At 39.2% G+C, this 21089-nt stretch overlaps 1 protein-coding gene across 5 annotated transcripts; it reads right to left on the reverse strand.

Moving 5' to 3' along the window:
• Positions 1-603: 603 nt before the first annotated feature.
• On the reverse strand, positions 604-20568 carry LOC104103914 (chromatin-remodeling ATPase INO80). 5 transcript variants are annotated; one of them, XM_070199475.1, is made up of 24 exons: positions 20447-20568; positions 20248-20312; positions 18498-18585; positions 17787-18174; positions 17230-17665; positions 16926-17126; positions 16706-16816; positions 15671-16089; positions 15440-15548; positions 15266-15346; positions 14980-15152; positions 11018-11143; positions 7193-7354; positions 7050-7107; positions 6328-6558; positions 6044-6190; positions 4287-4844; positions 3946-4203; positions 3731-3838; positions 2677-2771; positions 2447-2603; positions 1806-2003; positions 1523-1678; positions 604-1313 (listed from the first exon to the last, which is right to left on the reverse strand). In XM_070199475.1, exons 2-24 carry the CDS (start codon positions 20293-20295, stop codon positions 993-995), a joined length of 4629 nt encoding a protein of 1542 aa, XP_070055576.1. In that variant the 5' UTR covers positions 20296-20312; positions 20447-20568; the 3' UTR covers positions 604-992. The 5 variants fall into 5 exon arrangements, with proteins under 5 accessions (XP_070055576.1, XP_070055577.1, XP_070055578.1 ...); XM_070199476.1 differs by having other exon boundaries at positions 20533-20551; XM_070199477.1 differs by having other exon boundaries at positions 1523-1675; positions 20248-20526.
• Positions 20569-21089: the final 521 nt, after the last annotated feature.

A 21089-nucleotide genomic window follows, 5' to 3' on the forward strand; every position in this document is an offset into this window, starting at 1 on the left:
ACCTCCCAGCAATTTCAAGGAAATCCGGTGACCGGAAGACGGTGATGACGTCAGAAACCGGCGAGAGAGGCGAACCACTTGGGAACCAAGTATTACCAGAAATAATCTTTGTTTCTTGATATTCTCCAAAAAAAGATAATTAAAGAGTTTATAATAAAAGTAATCCGACGATCGCAATGTTGATTCAATAATCTTTGTTCTTGAGGATGGGTTTTTCAACCAACTACACCACGAAACCAGTTTATTAATGGTAAATCTGATCTGTTTATGAAAATCAAGAATCGTGATGAAAGTGGCAGAGAAGAAATAGATTGAATGCTCAATCTATATTGTTACTGGGTAATTTCGTGAATGATCCAGGTCCGAACACTGGATGTTGACACAAAAAGAAAAAATTTGCACGATAAAAATGAGCGTCCTACTTCAAGGAGTTCAAAGCAAGCTGGAACAACCGTTTGTAGCTCGAGTTACAAATTGTTAAAGCATTGGCTTTTAATGTTAAGTAATTGGAGTAATGTGATGATAATGACCACAGCGCATATGAGAAGCATGAGTATGCAACAGATGATCAATGTCATCTTAAAGAAGCAAACGGACTAATGGTTACAACTATAACCCTATGAACATCTTTTAATGGCTCTATAAGATCATTTCTTGTGATTACATTGTCAACAAAAATATCTCCTCCAGGAGAAAATTTTGCCAACTATTGGCTGATTACATTAACTTTTACTATTTAACAAAAAAGTACAAATGAGTGCCTACTGTACATCACCATGCTTCAAGTATAGTAGCCAAGAAGTCTCGTGCTCGGAGTCCTATGAATATTCTGTACAACCAATATACAATTCTGCACTTCCTCCTCATTCTGCTACTGCGTTTTTCCAGCAGAACGGGTTTTTGCTTGTCCAAGCCTGCACTTGAATCCCTCAGGGAAGAAAAGACTCAGTAGCTCAACAAAAAGAAGACATAATAATGCATTTGTCATACTATCAGCCAGCTAACAGATTATTATGTCTTAATGCTTCTTCCTCAGCTCCTCCTCTCCCACCACTGGTGCTGATATCCGACAAAGAATAGTTATGGTTCCCCTCTCGGTTCATAGGAGGGCTGGCAGTAAATGCTGGTTCAAGGTTCTCGTTGACGCTCTTAGTTGGCCTCTTCAGCCTTTTTGGCCGTTGTTGCATGTCAATGTTTTGTGGGGAGACATCTATATCATCTTCCATCAGTGAGTTTGGTGATAATGATTCAAGATTTTTTGGATTCTTTTGAGGCCTCGATTTTGGGGTTTGCTTGTCGGTGGAACCTTTCCTCTGCACATATAAGATTATGAATCACGACAAATTGAAAATTTTACTATACAGTTGAGCTTGTTCATTGTGCAACAAGAAGAAGCTAAGGCAATTATTTTGAAATGAGTGTATACAAGTATAACTTAAGCCAAGTATATGCAGCTACTATAAACCTAAGTTCGTGAAAAAGTCAATATCAGAAACAATATTTGCATCTGAGAAGTAGTCACCTTTTTACTACTTGATTTTGCTTTCCCCGGATCAAGAGTGTCATCCACATTCCCAACAGACTCACCGTTTGTAAGATCTTCTAATGATGCATCACCATCCGCACCAATTCGTATGCCTTTGGTGCCACCTTTCCTCTTTTGTCTTTCTTTAGCCTGCTAATGATCCAACACCATATTGCTCAACTAGAAACAAGAAATAAGCTGAAAAGGGGGGGAGGGGAGGAAGGGAAGTAGGAGAACTAATTATCATTAGGAGATTCCGAGCGCTATTCTTAATTCCCACCTGAAGAGGAATTTCCTTCAGTTTCTGCTCCAATTGTTTATCATCAATCAGCAAAGAGACGACATCTTCTGGAGCCAAAAGGTCACCCTGAACATGTCCTCCTGTCATGACAAGCTGTTGCACGGTGTTCTTCTGACTGGCTCTCTGGAGAATTTTCTCTTCAACCGTCTCTTTACAGATTAAGCGATAAACAGTAACCTGCAAGTGAAATAACACCTCTTTACATAGGGAAAAATGATCACAAGACGAGAGGGGCCATTTGCAAATATTAGTGTCGTTTTCACCAGAAGAATGTGATACAACAATCAGAGAAAAAGAAGGAATAACGAATTCATGGAAAAGGTTTAAGAGAAACACTATTGGCACGAAAGTGACCTCTGAAGATAATGATAGGTGGAACTTTTTTATTGCTCATTTTAACGTCTGATAAAAGAAATGCCGGTGCATCCACTACCGGAACTTTTCTGCATAAACTAACTGATTAGCTAAACTGGATTATCTTAGATGCAAGCAAGTTCTTAATCATCCTTTACGATCTCTTCTAAAAGCAGCAACGACCAGGAAAAGATGACAAGATATCGTTATCTTTAGAAGTAGAGCTTCATGGTCAAAAAAAGAAAATGTAGAAGTGGAAAACCTACATCCTTAGTTTGACCCAGCCTATGAGCTCTATCCATCGCCTGTAAATCTAAAGTTGGATTCCAGTCACTCTCATAGAAGATGACAGTGTCAGCAGCAGTCAAGTTGATACCAAGGCCCCCTGCTCTTGTACTCAGCAAGAACACAAAAATGTCGCTCCTACGAGGAAATCAACATTAGTCAGTAAAATATAAAAAAACGGATTATAAGTTCCTTCGAATTCAAAACATACCGATGCTGGAAATCTTTGACCATGTCTCGTCTATCCATTATAGTGGAAGATCCATCAAGCCTCAAGTACTTATATTTCCTGTAGTGCATGTAGTCCTGCAAAACAAGTGAAAATATTAGCAATCTCACAAGTGAAGAGTTTCTTTATCCTTGCAATTTTAGATCCATTACAAATGAAAACTTTCCTAGTCATGGGGGTTATGTTGCAGTAGAAAACATACTCTGGTCTTCGCAAAACTGAGTCCATTATAAGATGAATGAAGCAAATAGAGAAACCAATACAAGAGTCTCAACAACAGCTTCGTATAACTTCTTCTTTAAGGCTTAGCTTCATACAGTAAGAACTATGAAGCATAAAGCATAGTTGGTAATGTTGTTATTATTGTTGTATGCTTAGCTTCACATAGTATGCTCAAGAAACTACTCCATGATTCAATCTAACCTAAGCTTGGTAGGAGTTAGGACGTCAAAAGAAAGCGACACTCAGAACTCATTGTTTATGCATAGGCGGGTAAGTATCTGTTATCAAACAGTTATTCCAAGATGAGCTACAAACCTCTCCCACGCATTGATGGGGGAAGAGAACCTGTACTATAACCAAAACACGGGAAAAGGTACTACATGACAAACATTATAGCAGTGCTTAATTTAGCAACACATGGTTATTTTCGATCAATTTGATAACAACAACAACAACAACCCAGTAAAATCCCACTAATGGGGTCTGGGGAGGGTAGTGTGTACGCAGACCTTACCCCTACCCCGAAGGAGTAGAGAGGCTGTTTCCGAAAGACCCTCGATCAATTTGATAGCTTCACAAAAGTTTTACACGCAAGCTGCATTTTGCATTTACACCAGCTATGGTTAGTGAACCAAAGCATGGCTGAGACTACCAGTAAACTTGCTTTCCCTCGGTCTCTTTTCAACTCTCCAAAGCTAAAACCAAATACAAACATACAGTTGCATAGGCAGAGAAACTGCCACTGCTACTAGCATCATAGCATTACAAAAAGACAAATCTAAACCACCAAGGAGCAGCAGAAAGATTCAAATACCTCTATAATATCCAACATTTTTGTCATTTGTGCAAAGAGAAGAACACGGTGATTCCCTGCCCGCAAGCGCTTTAATAATATGTCAAGTGTTTGAAGCTTCCCTGAGTCCTGTAATTACATAGGACATTTAGATATTGTATGTGCTTAAAGGCACATAGATGTATTAAAGAGGAAAGGAAAAGAGAAGGAATACATCAATGGAAAAGATAACATACTGTTAGCATCTTTGCAGGGTCAAATGGTTGCACGGGTGGACATGATCCAAATATTTTGTATGTAAGCTGAAGAGCAGGTTGTGAGACAGGTAATTCAGAGTCTATCTCTTGTATTAAATGGTGTGTGACACCTGGCTTCCTAGGACCATTATATTCCGATGTGCGTGCAAACCCAACCAACAACCTCTTAATCCATGGATGGTGTAGTTCCTCGAGCATTTTGTAAGCAAAATTTCTATCCGAGCAATGAGCATTTATCTACAAAATAAATCTGGTAGTTAGTAACCATTTGCTTATGCATGGAGAGCACAAAGTAAGAGCAACAATGTACTACCACTTACAGGGGGTGCTCTTGTTCTAGGAATGAAGGAGTATATGGAATGTAAGAGATTAACATTAGATAAAAGCCTATCCTGATGTTCCATGACCAAAGCTTCAAATGGTGCATCACCAGGACCTGTGGCAAGTCTTGTTCTTAATAAATCTGTTCCTGTCTTAGATGGAAGCAATAACATTCGCGTCACCGCTCTTACTTTGTCCCGCCCAAGGTGCCTAAAATAGAGATCATCATCCTTAGACTCCATCAGCAAGTCCAAAATTTCATCTGAAAACTGTCGCTTGCTTCTCACAATTGAGAATAACAATTTTTCCAAAAAAGAACCAGTTGCCGAAAATGAAACCTCCATAGGTGACATATCAATCAACCGAGTAAAACCAAATGTTCCGCTCCGTATATAGCCAACATCTGACTTGTGTACTTCTTGCAGGATCGAGCGGTGAATATTCTCCGGAGAATATATGTTAAAGTACTTATCAAATAATTCTTTTCTTACACCTTGGGCCAGAGTTGAGTGAAGCATGCTCGATCTGAGAGCTTCCCGGTATACCAACTTTGGAATCTGAAAGGGATTTATGAGAAGAGTAAGTTCAATACGCATAAAATTTCCTGAGTATTAAGAAGTCCTACTTAGCCAACATTTCACAGTTTCCACATGCATATATTCAGGAATATCAGCAAGAATCATCTTGCTGAACTGGCTCTAGTTGATTCAATTCATAAAATTGGATTTACTTGACATGTTCTAGTAAAATTGAGCTCCAGAGTAAACAATAACTTGTTCTTCGCGTTCTTTTATGATAGTTTCTACATAATCTTCTATTTTCTGTAGATAAGTAATTTTTATTGACAGTAAGCGAATAGGGAGTAGAAAAGAGGTAAATAGAGCTGTAGACTGACGCTCCAATCTACATAATCCAACCAGCCACCTATGCATTATCTCTAGTGTAATCCAGAAGTGTACAAAAAGCACAATAGCATAAATCTGATCAAGTAATTTCGTATTCCATCACATGGCCTTCGATTTGGTTCTCTCCACATTGTCCGCATAACAGCCTATGGGATTACATTTTAACCTCTGCCCTTCTACTTCCAGCATTGAAGAGTTAAACAACAGTCCTAGACATTGTATTGTTAGCACCAAAGAGAATCTCAAAAAGTCCATAGCTGTGTTGCTACGTTATAGTGAAATGAGTAATGATTAACCATCTTCACCACTCCTTCACATAAAAAACACCAGCTGATATGTCTTATCAAATTATCTGCAGAAAATATTGTGTTCCAAGCAGCTCTCTCAACATGTTGATACCGCCGGAGTGAGGTTCCAGGTGGTAGACCGATGGTGAAGTAGGAACCGTAGTGTCGGCATGATGGTGGATGAAGGACAGGGGGGAGGTTGTAGCAATCTGAAAGGTTTTTTATTGGGGTAAACAATCCAGCTAGGATAGTTCCCCTTTTTTGGATTATTATTTGGTCTCAATTCCACTTGTCATCGTCTTATTTGTTTAATTTCCATGTCATCTACGTTTGAGTTTCACGTGCCTGGAGACTGTTAGTATTGTGTTCGATAGGTACATTTTGCACATAGGTTAAGTGTTCAATAGGGTCACACTTGAGGTGTCTAATCAAAATTTTTGACAAGTTCAAGGGGCTGTCTATGCACTATGCCATTAAATGACTGCATTGAATCAGGCAGTTTTCTGTGTACATTATAAACAATAATAATACCAAACAAGAAGCATAAAGAGATCTAAGGAGTACCTGGTATGTAACAGCACTTCGACCGCCAGAATAGAATACATCCTCCAGTTCCCCGAAGGGAGGAGGTAGAAGTGAGTTTGGAACCTCTCCAAAATAGAAGTAAGAAGTTCCTTCATTTCTCTCAAACAGCTCTGGATGGTTGCACACCTGGCATTTTCCAACAAGAGAAATAAAAGCACTTGGTGAAAAAAAACTATGGAAAAAATAAAACTAGTATGGAAGGTCCCCCATAAAATTATCAGGTGATGCAACACGAAAGAGCAGTAAAGAAAGAGATCAATCACCTTCCTTAGCTGGATAACAATATTCATCAGGTTTAGAATTTTCTTCTCATTGAGATGCCCACGGCTGCTATCAAACAACTCAGCAAGGGATATCTTGTCTCTTATTGCTCGATAAAATGCCTGCTGACGAGAACTCAACTTACAGTGCACTGTGATTTCAGTTTTCCCAGTCAACTCAGAAACCACATCCTTTTTAACCCGTCGGAGCATGAAGGGTTTTAAAATGGCATGCTGTTCAGAAGATTCAGAAAAGAGAAATCCATCAAAATGGAAAGTCTAGTTACCTAAGGAGATATTAGACTTTACCTAAGATGATATACTAATAATATTCAGACTAACAGAGAGAATAAAGATGGAGATATTATTACAGGATTTGATGAATTACCATCCAAAAAATTCCAGATAAGATTGACATCCATGAATAGCAACAATAACCACATAACAAGGATGTTTCTAACTAAATACTAGAGTGAGTGTTCCTGACACCAGAAATATACAAGATGAGAATATGCAAATAGAAGAAACTTATAAAAGAGTTCATGGAGTGTTCTTGACAAACTAAAATATAAACAATGACAATGTGTACTACATGTCTATTTTTAGTTAAGTCAAAATGATAGGAAATATTCCTCAGAAAGAAATTGAATTGTTGTAGGTCATAAGGCAGCTGTATCTTAGGATATTGGATTGTCATAAACAACTACAAAGCAAAGATCCCTCACCAGTCGGCTGAGCTGGTGCTCGTTCAACGTCCCACCATGCTCTGCGTGGTTCTCAATTCTGATCAGAAAGCACAACGAATTATCACCAGGATGGACAACTGATACATTAAAGCAAGAAACACCTTACACTGAAACATACATACCCTTTTGAAAACCATTCGTTGAATTGTTCGTGGCTATCAAATAAAGTAGGCATAATAAAGTGGAGGAGCGCCCAGAGCTCAGCCATGTTATTTTGAACGGGAGTACCAGTCAGAAGCAAACGGTTTCGACAATTGAAACTCAACAATGTCTTCCATCTTATACTGCCAACCAGAGCACAACAAGATAGAATGAGAGTGAGAAGTTATGATTAACAACTTGTTGCCTTATTCAGATTATTCAACAGGTAAAACAAGATACATGGATGTGCAGACTTAACAACAACAACAACAACAACCCAGTAAAATCCCACTAATGGGGTCTTGGGAGGGTAGTGTGTACGCAGACCTTACCCCTACCCCGAAGGAATAGAGAGGCTGTTTCCGAAAGAACCTCGGCTCAAAAAAATAAAAAGGCAAAAGGGCAAAAAGGGAGACAATATTAGTATCACAACAACAATCATAGGATAAATAGGAACACCATGGAATCCAGAAGAAAGATGCAAAGTAAGAAGAGACAATATTAGTATCACCACAACAGTCATAAGAAAAATAGGAACACCATGAAATCTAGAAGAAAGATATAAAGCAAAAACGATAGCTAGTAAATAGGACCTGCACTGAAAAGCGAACTAGTAAGCCACAACATTCCCACTAGTTATCTTAGACAAAAACCCTACATGGCTAGTCCTACCATGTTACGAAGTAAGGCACGACTCAACTACCTCCTAACCTACAACCCTAATACTCGACCTCCACATCTTCCTATCAAGTGTCATGTCCTCGGAAATCTGGAGCCTCGACATATCCTGCCTGATCACCTCTTCCAATACTTTTTAGGTCGCCTTCTACCTCTTCTCGTGCCCTCCGTAACCAGTTGCTCACACCTCTGTCACCGGAGCATCTGGGCTTCTCCTCTGAACATGTCTGAACCATCTAAGCCTCGCTTCCCGCATCTTGTCATCGATGGGAGCCACATGCACCTTCTCCCGAATATCATCATTCCTAATCTTATCTATCCTAGTGTGCCCGCACATCCACCGCAACATCCTCATTTCTGCTACTTTCATCTTCTGGATATGTGAGTTCTTAACGGGCCAACACTTAGCCCCATACATCATGGCCGGTCTAACCACCGCTTTATAAAACTTACCTTTGAGTATCGGTGGCACTCTCTTGTCACACAGGACTCCAGATGCTAACCTCCACTTCATCCATCCTACCCCAATACGGTGTGTCACATCCTCGTCGATCTCCCCTCCCCCTGGATAACCGAACCAAGGTACTTGAAGCTGCCTCTACTCGGGATGACCTGCGAATCAAGCCTCACATCCACGCCCACTTACCCTGGCTCAGCGCTGAACTTACACTCCAAGTATTCCGTCTTCGTCCTGCTCAGCTTGAAACCCTTAGACTCAAGAGCTTGTCTCCAAACCTCCAGCCCCTCGTTAACACCGGCTCGCGACTCATCAATCGGAACTATGTCATCGGCGAATAGCATGCACCATGGCACATCCCCTTGAATATGGTTTGTTAACGCGTCCATCACCAGGGAGAATAAGAACGAACTGAGCACAGAACCTTGGTGTAACCCCATTACAACCGGAAAATGCTCAGAGTCACCTCCTACTGTCCTAACCCGAGTCTTAGCCCCATCATACATGTCGTTAATCGCCATAATGTAGGGAACCGACACACCTTTTGCCTCCAGGCATCTCCAGAGAATTTCTCTAGGAACCTTGTCATACGCTTTCTCTAGGTCAATAAACACCATGTGCATATCCTTCTTCCTCTCTCTGTATAGTTCCACCAACCTTCTAACAAGGTGTATAGCTTCTGTAGTCGAACGACCCGGCATGAACCCGAACTGGTTGTCGGATACAGACATTGTCATCCTCACCCTCGCTTCAACCACCCTCTCCCACACTTTCATGGTATGACTCAGTAATTTGATACCGCTATAATTGTTACAACTCTGGATATCACCTTTGTTCTTATACAATGGAACCACCGTACTCCACCTCCACTCATCCGGCATCCTTTTCCCCTTAAAAATAATATTAAACAACCTAGTCAACCACTCCAAACCTGCTCTCCCCACAATCTTCCAAAATTCCACCGAAATCTCATCTGGCCTGGTCGCTCTGCCCCTACTCATCTTACGCATAGCTCCCACGACCTCCTCAACCTCGATACGCCTGCAGTACCCAAAGTCACGGTGACTCTCGGAATGCTCCAATTCGCCTAGCACAATATCCCGATCCCCTTCTTCATTCAGAAGTTTATGAAAGTAAGTCTGCCATCTCCTCTTAATCTGGGCATCTTCCATCAACACTCTACCATCTTCGTCCTTGATGCATCTCACTTGGTCCAAATCCCGAGCCTTCCTCTCTCTCAACTTGGCCAGCCGGAATAACTTCTTCTCCCCACCTTTTTTCCCCAATTCCTCGTACATACGACCATAAGCCGCAGTCTTAGCCTCTGTGACCACCAGCTTAGCCTCCTTCCTAGCTGCCTTATACCTATCCATGCACACTCGCCTCTCCTCCTCACCCATGCTCCCCACTAACTTCAGGTACGCCGCCTTCTTTGCTTCCACTTTACCTTGGACCACTTCATTCCACCACCAGTCTCCTTTGTGCCCACCAGAGACGCCCGTCGAGACACCTAACACCTCTCTCGCAGCCTCCCTAATACAGTCTGTTGTCGTTGACCACATAGTGCTCGCGTCACCACTGCTCCTCCAAGCTCCCATAGCCGACAACCGCCCCTTCAACGCTTGGGCTTTATCCTTAGTTAAGGCTCCCCACCTGATTCTCGGTCTTCCTCGAGTAGACCTTTTCCTCCTCTTTAACATAATACCAACGTCCATCACCAAGAGCCTATGCTGCGGATGTGCAGACTTACATGAATAAATAAATGTGCCCGTGTTTTAAATTGTGGCATTTGAGAAATGAAAGTTAAATCATATTTGAGGTTCTTGTCATCATTTGCATCCCCTGTTGATTCTTATTAATGCTTATTTGACACGGCTAATCAATAAAAGAGTACCTGAAAACAGCTCTTGTATCTATGCTCCAATATTATAGATGGAAAAACAAAACGTTTGTATATCCACAGGCATGGAAAGCAATTGAAACTCATTAAGTCAATTCCAAGCAGTAAGATTTCTAAAACTATAAAACAAAAAGACAAGACAAAAAGAACCTAAACTGATCCAAAAAATATTACTATGGTCTAATGACAGTAGTTCCATAGCATGTGCATATCTGCTTCCGAGCTTGTAATTTTGGTTAGTTAAAGGTATAGTTATTTTTTGATATTTTTTTGCATGGTAATGATTACACATTGAACTCAGATCTTATTAAAAGTTGAACAACTTATAACCTGTGCAGTCACCTAATACGGACACTGAATCATATGAGCGAAAGAGAAAACGTGAAGCTGTTGTATATGATTTTCTTAAGCATGAAGCATTACCACAAAGACTCCATATACTATAAAAAGAATGGTTTATAGTGCAAGTTTTAGCAAACCAGCTCTAAGCTCAAGACCAGAAGTTTTTCAGATAATTGAAGGTAGAGTTCAGCATGTTTTGGCTTAACAAGGAAATCAAAGTGAAATGTTGTTGTTCCCAGTAGCTAGTGAGCTTTACAACGTGAATAATACTTTGAATAAGTTTGCTAGCAACTAGAAAGCAAGGGTCCTGGTACTCAACAAGGGATTGCTTAGACGCTTTAGCTTCCACCACATTCCAGTAAATGATAACACTTATTAATGTGGTTAAACCAAACAGTAGGACAAGGTTTTCAAGGCTGGACGACAGACCTGTTTGCGCTTTTGATTGCCTGAGCTTCATCCAGTACCATGTATTGCCATTTGACGCGTCTGAAGTATTTCTCATCAGAGACTAGCAGTTGATAACTGGTAATGAGAATATGGAATCCAGCATCCCTGAAATCAAAGTTTGGTTCCATCACTAAACTTACAAGGGACGAATTACAATATCTTTTTATTGAGAAGGAAATGAAATACAAAATTCAGTGCATGGATAAATAACCAAGAAGAGGAACAAAATGCTAAAAACCTCAATGAGTTCCAATGCATAAGAAATGCTTTTTATAAATTAAGATATAATTATTAACTTCATTACCAACTGCATTGAGTAATTCAATACCCAGATAAGCTTGGTTCACCAAAAATTCCATTGGATTTTCACAAAATCAGGATCTCAAGCCTCCACGTGTTGAGCAGTTGCTCATTATTTGGACTAACTTCGATTAAAAATTTTAATTAACTCGGATTTAACTTCTTGACATTTATTTGATACCCTCCACCTCCCTACCCTCACCAAACCTTCCCAACCTTTCTTTGCTATACTTGTCATATTGCTAAATTCCTAGGTGCCCAAGCTAAAAACCATCATCTAACCTATGATTGACTTTGATACTTCAAGCAGATCAGTTTTATGAAGCAATATTTGCCTCATCAATATTCATAGGGAAAAGGTCTAAAATTGCCCCTCTACTGTACTATATTGTTTACTTCTGCCACCCGTTATACTATTTGTCCATTCTAGCCCCTACCGTTAGTGAACTTAAAATATTTGCCCCTAACCCTAACAGATCTACACCGCGGCAGCTGACATGGATCTACACCGCGGCAGCTGACATGTCAGCTGCCAAGTCAGCATATCCCCCTTATTAACCCACCCTAGATCCATAATAGTTGCTCATACTACAATAAATGCGGAATAATTTTTTCTTGACTATCTCTCTATTTTTCTATACCAGTGACCGTCGTCAATGACCACCGTAAACCCCACCGGCAAACTACAAATGCTAAAGGATAACACCAACGACCACTCTTCATTGTTGATTATCATTCTTTCCTTTTCATTTTTTTTCTAGTTATAGCCAGATCCGAAAATGGCCGTGCCGGAAAAGTCCAACTCCGGCAACTGTATATGCTCCTTCATGCCTCTCTTTTCTTTTCACCACATTTTGGAACTTTCATGAACGAACCAAATTCTTTCTCAATCCCCTGATTCTCAAACTCTCAGTAAATTTCTTCAATCTCATGAAACCTCAAGTTATCCAAGACCCCATTTGTAAAACCTCAAATCACATAACTTTAGCTGGCCCGATTAGCAAGAAATCGAAGTTAGAACAACTGAAAAATTGCTTTATAATAACACAATTGAGAGTGATGCAATGGATCATATTTTGAGTTCTATTTGGACTGATTTGTGGCTTGAGAATGGTTAATTTGAGCTTGGGGGATTGAATTTTATCCTGACAATTGGAGTTAACAATTGGTGGTGGCGCGGAACACTACTCCTATTCTTCAAAACTTGATTCTGCCAATTGGGACATTCAAAGTTGTTAGATACTTTGATAAGAGGGGGCTGCAACACTTGACAAATCTTTTGGCGTTGGTCATTCTGGCCAGAAGAGGGCGATTTCACCGAAAAATCAGTGGTGGTAATATGTACATTTCTGTGAGATGTGTTTTTGTATAGAGGTACATGTTTCTTGGTATAGAGATGAAGATATATAATTCAAATTTTGCAAAGATCTAGTGGTTTGGAGTTAAGAGAGAGCGAAAGAAGATTGAGAGTATTTTAATAGAAGGAGAAGAAGATGAGAACATTTCAGATGAGAAAATTTAATAGAGGGAGAAGAAGATGAGAACGATCTTTTGGAGGTTTTGGAGTGTGTGGGTCTGTGAGTTAAGAGAGGGAGAAGAAGATCAGAATTTTTTAATTAAAAAAAGGGTGGGTTAATTAGTGGAACCTGCTTACTTGGCTGCTGATATGGACAAAATATTAGAGGAGTCAGATGCCACGGTGGAGGGACGTTAGGGCAAAGGGCAATTGTGCAAATTTTGTTAACGGTAGGGGTGGATCTGGACGAAAAGTATAACGGGGGACAAACATAAACTATATACCATAGTATAGGGGCAAATTCGGACCTTTTCCCATATTCATAATCAAAATAAAAGTGCCTTACCAAGAATGAATTTCAATGAACAAGAAAAGAACAGCAAATTCAGCTCAAGGATTATAGATCAATCAGCCTAATTGGAAGTGTTGATAAAATAGCTGCAAAGTTACTGGCTGAAAGATAGAAAAAAGTGATTGGGAAACTTATTTCTGGACATCAAAATGCCTTCATCAAAGACAGACAAATCACAGATGCAGCCTTAATTGCCGACGAAGTTCTTGAATGGAAACGGAAGAGAGGGGAATCAGGCATCCTATGTAAGTTGAACATAGAGAAGGCCTTTGATCAACTCGTAAGTTGAACATAGAGAAGGCCTTTGATCAACTCAACTGGCAATTCCTCATCACAATGCTAAAGAAGATGGGATTTGGTGATAGATGGATCAAATGGATAAAATTTTGTATTAGTACTGTGAAATACTCAGTCTTGGTCAACTCCAGCCCAGTTGGGTTTATTTCCCCACAGAAAGGTATGAGGCAAGGAGACCCCCTCTCCCCCTTTCTCTTTATTTTGGCTATGGAAGGGTTGAGCATAATGCTTGAAAAAGCAAGGGACCTGCAATAGATAAAAGATACTGACGTAGGCACTGGTCAAGGGAATGCTATTACAATCTCACACCTGATTTTATGCAGATGATACCCTCATTTTTTGTGGAGCAGAAGAGCCACGTGCTACTCTTAAATCTGGAAGGATGTGGTGGCTGCAAAGCATGGTGTGCAGAGCCATTGGTGCACCAAAACCTGTAGAGCTCCACATGGTGTAGGCTAATGGAAGAACATAACCAAATGGTGGGATGAATTTTACCAGAACTGCAGTTCCTGGTTAGTGACAAATATAAAATTTTGGAAAGACAAGTGGCTGGGGAATTCAGCTTTGCAAACTGATTATCCTGATCTCCAGTAATCCAGACTCCACCATCTCACAAAATAGAGCAGACAATGCACGGAACCCACAACTCAGAAGGAACCTACAGGAATGGGAGCTTGAAGAACTCTGCAACTTACTTGAAAGATGGGGGAAATGCACAGCCAATGAGCAGATTTCAGACAGACTAAGATGGGGTGATAAAGCAGATTGTCTATACCCTGTTAAAGCAGGATATTCAACTCTTTGTGCCCAGAATGAGATGGTGGATAATTGGTCATGGAAAATAATCTGGAAAACGAAATTACCCCCTAAAGTGATTTGTTTCAGCTGGATAGCACTCTACGAAGCATGTTTGATTAAGGACATCAGAACATAGAAACCAACAGTCATTTCCCATTACATGATATCTGGAACATGTTCTTTTCAGCTTTTGGACTCAGTTGCCTGAGAGGATTAAGGATGCCTTCATATGCTGGAGTTCATGGAAAGTTGGTAGGTCCATCAGGAAGATCTGGAAAATGATTCCTGCCTGTATTTTTTGGTGTATCTGGACGAAAAGGAATCGAAGATATTTTGATGGAATATCAACTCCTAATCACACTCTCAAGGCTAATTGTCTTTTATTTCTATATAGCTGGAGTAATCTCTTTCCTATAAACTCCACTGATAAGTTTTTGGACTTTGTTAGCTCCTTATCTTTAGTATAGGGCACATTGTAATGGAGCTAACAAACTCACTTTTGAATTTACTATCGTTTGTACTACTTGCATCTACTTGATGCCATTAATGATATCACTTCATCTAAAAACAGAATAGCAAATTCAAGATCAATGATAGAGACAAGAAAGAAGCAAAAGTGTAGGCAATTCCACTACTCTTGTCTTATGTATAGTAATAACCAAAGCCAAATGAAATTACCGCCGATATAGACGTTTTGGGTTAATATTCTTCCGAAGTACCATTCGCTCTTGTAACCCTCCCCAATATGGAAGAGTTTTCAGATCAGGGCAGAAACGACCAATTTCATCAGCCCAGTTGTTCAAGACTGATGCCGGAGCAACAACTAAAAAGGGACCCCATATATTCTTGTCCTGTAGAGATCAATGAAGCCAAGTTACTGGACTTCTCTGCCAGAAAGATTTTTGTTTTGATAATTTAGTACAAGACAGTTCATAAATAAAACATCAGCAACGAGATCGCTTACTTCTGCCAAATGAGCCAAGAAGGCCATGGCCTGGATTGTTTTGCCAAGACCCATCTCATCAGCAAGAATACCATTTAAACCCTGACAGATAAAGTTGAATGTTATAAGCCAGCCAAACAAAATCTCCATAGAGGTTGAGCAAAAAGATCAACATTCAGGAAAATGACAACCTACCTGCTCGTAACAATTTACAAGCCACTGGAGGCCTTTCAACTGATACTCTTTAAGAGTACCCTTGAATATTTCTGGCGTCTGTACTGTTGATGCCACAGGCATGGTTGACCTAAAGGTACACCGAAACACAGCGAGTCAGTACCGTCAGAGAGTGGAGCAACAAAATTGGTGCCACTACAATCTCTCAGCAAAAGAACAAAGACGATATCTCAGAGGAGCTCAAAAACTCACGGATGCAATAAGTCTATGTTAGCGGCTGCGGCATCTTGCTGGGAGGGTTCAATTTCAGCAGCTTGCCGCAGCTTCAGACATTCACTATCAAATGCACTTGTCATCATTTTCTGCTTTGAAACTGCATCCTGTGCAGCTTTCAAAGCCTCTTTTCTCAGCTCAGCCTCTTCAGGATCCTCTTCCTCTCCAGGTCTAGCTTCACCCGAACTTAACAACATTTCTTGGTCATTTGTCATTTCATCACCTAAAGTCACAGCCTCAGAGGATAAAGTTGATTTATTTTGCATGAAATGGCTGTAAAGTTCAGTTTGAGATAGCAGAAAGTTGAGCCTCTGTTGTTGTCTCTTTGCTTCACGAAGCTCCTGTTCGCGCTTCAAAGCTTCTGCAGCTTCTTTTTCCTCCCTTTTCCTTACTTCTGCCTGCAACATTAAAAATTTTACATCTTAGGAAGCCCTCTAGTCAAACAGTCAACAGCAGAAACTCGTGAAGAAGTATGTTCTTTTAGCATATTCAATCTTCTGGAGGAAACACAACGAAGGACATGCATCTTTATGAGTCCGTAATCCTTATAAATGTACATTTCCTTTTCTAATAAGTGTATCAATACTCCATTGCAAGCTTTAGTAGGTAAACCAACAAATAACCCAAAAAAATATTGGCTGAAAAGAAACTCTTACGGCAACAATATCATCAATCTAACATGCCGTTATGATATAAAATAGGGACAGAACTAGGGAGCCAGAATAGGTGAATATATCTTTGTCAGCTTTCATTATCTTCTTCAGGATAGTACAGGCTAAGATGAACATACAATGTGGTAATAGTCTTAAAACCATCAAAACAGAGAGCTGCATCTTGGCTAATTAAGGATGCAGTTAACCATACTTGAAAAAAGAATGCAGTTAACCATGGCTGACTTTCCCCCCTCCCTCCTCTCCGGCTGCTCAGGTTGCTCTCGAATAGCAACTTCTTATACATACCATAATAGCAAAAAGTTCACTATGAAATAATGTCAAAAAGGTAGAATTTAAGTACCATCTCCTTGTCAACTCTCTTCCAAAACACGAGCATGTCCCTAGCAAGTTTCCTTGTACGAATTGCAGCACCTCTCATCACCTTAAGTGATCTGCTAACTTTCATTTTTACCTGAAAAAGGGAACCCACCACTCAAGTAAGAACGTCCAAAAGACAACTAGCATGGAAATTTGCAGAATCGCACACAAATTTGTTCTAACAAGATCAAGGCCGTGCTTACCTCTCTCTGACAAGTTTCTGAAAACCTCTTGGCATCAGTCAATTGCTTCCTGTGGAAATTGATGAATGTCTTATGATGTTTTGGGATTTCTTTTCTGACAAGGTTTATCCAATATTTTCCAATCTTATCCATCTCTTCCTTCTCAATCACAGAAGGATCTTTCTTCAGTTTTGGCTTTTTGGGTAGACTACGTTCAATAATCTGCAGCTCCAAATGACCACTCATATGTAAGCAACATGACTGATGCCCATATAGCTATGAGATAAACATAAACTGAACTGCAATGCTAAGGAGAATTACTGACCTCGTAGGTGTCTCCTTTCTCTAACACTTTCACATAATAAACCTGTAAGACACCACCCTCTGACAATATAGAACGCCGTATACCTCCTGCAGCCCCCTCAGGGATAGAAGATGCCTCTAATGCAGCTTCGCTGACTTGCAGACTGAATTTCTGACCGGCACTATTAGCAGGCTGGGCTCGCAGTCGTGCCTGAAGAGATTCAAATTGGGGCTTGGGATCACTCATTCCTGCTTGACGTTTGGGCCCAAGTCTCTTATCAGAAGCCATCATTGCAGCCAAAGTCTCCAAATCAAGTGTACCCTTGAGGTAAATTTCATTAACTTGAATATCTGACATGGTTGGCAAATTCAATAATGTTGCCAGCTTTTCATAGGGTGGAGGGATCCTGTATGTGATGTCCTCCCCGAGATCCAAGAAAGCAGGTTCATAAATAGATCTGCAAAAATTCCAAACATTAGGTGACACACTTTACCTTTTGGGGGCTTAAAGTACAAAACAACTTGGGTAAACATCTTTACATTCATTTCAAATGATTAAGTGAAAGCAGAGAGACAAACCTATCACCAGCATATGGTCCTGGAAAATCAGACTGAATATGGTTCCCTAACTTCTGAGTGCTATTGTTAAAACAATCTGATGCAGAGTCAAGTCTGTGTGCTCCTCCTCTATGATCATTTGTTGATTTCTGGTCTCTTGATCCTCCACCACTTCTCATCGCAGGCATCCCATTACGAGTAGCTGCAGGGCTTGCTGAGGAATTACCAAGCCTCCTCTTATACTTTTGAATGTGTTCTCCCAGCATTGCTCTATACCTTTCCTCTGAAATATGGGTACTATAACCTCTGTCCCCATCCCCGTCTTCGTCACTACTATATGAAGTCTGCCTCTTTTTCTTCAACTCCCTACCAGACATTGTACCATTACTCCGGTTCCCGTGTGCTCCACCTATCAACCAACATAAGATGCGGCTGATTATTACAACACTGCATTAGCTTAACTTTTCATTGCCTAAAAGTCAAATTTGCATTGTAATAGGATAAAGAATGTGCATTTGCTAACTCAAGGATTTTCTTTCTTTTGGACCAATATTAGTAATAATGATTTTTAGTGAAAAGAATGTGTTATCAGTCACAAATTTAGTCCTAATCGGTCATACTTTTTTTTATAAGTACACAAATTTTAGTCCTAATTGGTCATGCCCATCGACCCATATAATAAAGAATTCAATTTAAAAAGAAAAAAAAACAATGTCAAGAAAGAATGTCTACCTGGGCTACCTCTGCTCTCATCCTGACTACTATTCCCATGATGATCAAAATCATCATCCAGTTGGGGCAGCTGGAAGTTAATCAAAGACTATCCCAAAAAAAAAAAAGTTAAAGGGAGTAAAATAAGATCCACAATTCAACTAACTTAAGAAGTTCCGCACACCCAATTGAAATTCCAAGAAAAAACCAGCTCAAATAAATCAAAAATCTCTAGAAACAAGCAAATATAAATAGACGTTCTCGAAGAATACACCAACAGAAATCCCCCCACAAAATGTCCCAACAGTAATACTACAACAACAACCCAGTACTAATTACCAGGATTTTATTAAGCAAGACACCATTTTGAGAACCCAACTGAAATTCCAAGAGAAACCCAGTTCATATTAAATTAAAAATCACAACAAACAAGCAAAAAACTAAACTTTCATGAAGAATTAACCATCAAATCCTTAATTTGTAACAAAACAATGGTAACACTAAGTACCAAGATTTTCACATCAGAAGACACCCTTTTCAGAATAGAACAACGTATTAAATAAAAAATCACTACAAACATGCAAAAAAAAAAATATATATATATATTCAAGACTTAACCGTTCCCTAATTTGTTACAAAATTATCCTAACACTAACTAGCAAGATTTTAATATCACAAGACACCATTTTGAAAATAGAACAAAACCTCGTATAAATCATAAATCACTACAAACATGCAAAAGAAAAAACTAAACCTTACCAAAATTATCCCAACACAAACTACCAAGACTTTAATATCACAAGACACCTTTTTGAGAATATAGCAAAGCCCATAAAAGATACCTCAAAAGCGCTACAAACTAGCCAAAAATATAAACTTTCTAGAAGTTTTAACACTCAAATCCCTAATTTGTAAAAAAAAGTTATCCTAACACTAAAAATTAAGATTTTTATATCACAAGACACCCTTTTGAGAGTAGAGCAAAACCCACAAAGGATACCTCAAAAAGCACTACAAACAAGCAAAACAATAAACTTTCATGAGAAATAACCATCAAATCCCTAATTTTACAACAAAATTATCCCAACACTAACTATCAAGATTTTAACATCACAAGAAACCCTTTTAAGAGTAGAGCAAAACCCACAAAAGATACCTCAAGACACCATTGGTAACAAAACTGTCCTAGCAGCAACACTAATTACCAGGATTTTAGCAAGACACCATTTTGAGCATAGAACAAAACCCATATAAATTCACAAGCTCCACACACCCAAATGAAATTCCAACAAAAAACCAGTTCATATTAAATCAGAAACCACTCCAAACATGCAAAAAACTAAATTTTAGTGAAATATTAACAATCAAATCCCTAGTTTTGTTACAAAATTATCCTAAAACTAACTACCAAGATTTTAACATCACAAGACACCCTTTTAAGAGTAGAGCAAAACCCAAAAGAGACCTACAAACATGCAACAAAACAAAATTTCTAGCAAATTTAACCATCAAATCCCTAATTTGTAACAAAATTATGCTAACATTAACTATGAAGATTTTAATATCACAAGACACCCTTTTGAGAACAGAACAAAACCCACTTCATATTATATCAAAAAAAGAATCACTATAAAAAGGCAAAAACATAACTTTCTCGAAGAATTAACCATCAAATCCCCAATTTACCACAAAATTATCCTAACACAAACTACCGAGATTTTAGTATCACAAGACACCCTTCTGAGAGTAGAGCAAAACCCATAAAAGGTACCTCAAGATTGAAGAGATTGGAGTAGGAATATCGCCTCTTTGGGTCCATGAATTATGTTGTTTGAGCTGAAAAAACAACAGTGGGGACAAGCATTTGGTGTACAATAAATAAAAATAGCGGAAAAAGGAAAATTTGAAGAGAGGAATTTGTAATTGTAATAATAATAGTTAAAGAGAATAAGAGAAGAGAGAACCCTAACCCTAAAGGAGAAAAAGAGGGATAAGGAGAAAGGTGATGGGTGTAACGAGAAAGAAGAGAGAAGAGGAGGTGATGGTATATACTAACGTGCGCCATCGAGGGTTAACTTTGGTTAACGTGCGCTATAGTGACCTCTCTTTTAATTTTCAAGCTCTTTCTTTCTCTGTCTCAGTGTTTGTTGTGATGGAGGGAAGGAGCTTTTCTTTTCTAATAATTAAATCATTAATAATATTAAGCTAATAATAATTTTTTTTCTTTTTAATCATTAATAATAATAAGCTAATAATATTAATCAGAGGTCACGGTGTTAAGTTTAAGAACCATTAAATAGGGAAGCACCCTATAAAGATTTTTTCAATTTATAAAGCTCGAGTTTAAACCCCGAGACCTCTGATTAAAAACGAAGAAATCTTATACACCACAACCTGTGAAGGTGTTCAGTTTTCACTCTTCATTTTTCACCTTTCGGCATCGCTTTAGGCTCTAACTAATATGAGTTCGACCTGCCTAAGGACAATTAAATTAAATAAGAAAGTACCCTATAAGGATTTTTTAATTTATAAGGGTCGAGCTTAAACCCGAGACGTCTGATTAAGGGGTAAAGAAATCTTATATATCCTATTACAAACCGTTGATGGTAAACA

The sequence above is a fragment of the Nicotiana tomentosiformis genome, chromosome 4 (assembly GCF_000390325.3).
Source record: "Nicotiana tomentosiformis chromosome 4, ASM39032v3, whole genome shotgun sequence".
Lineage (NCBI taxonomy): Eukaryota > Viridiplantae > Streptophyta > Magnoliopsida > Solanales > Solanaceae > Nicotiana > Nicotiana tomentosiformis.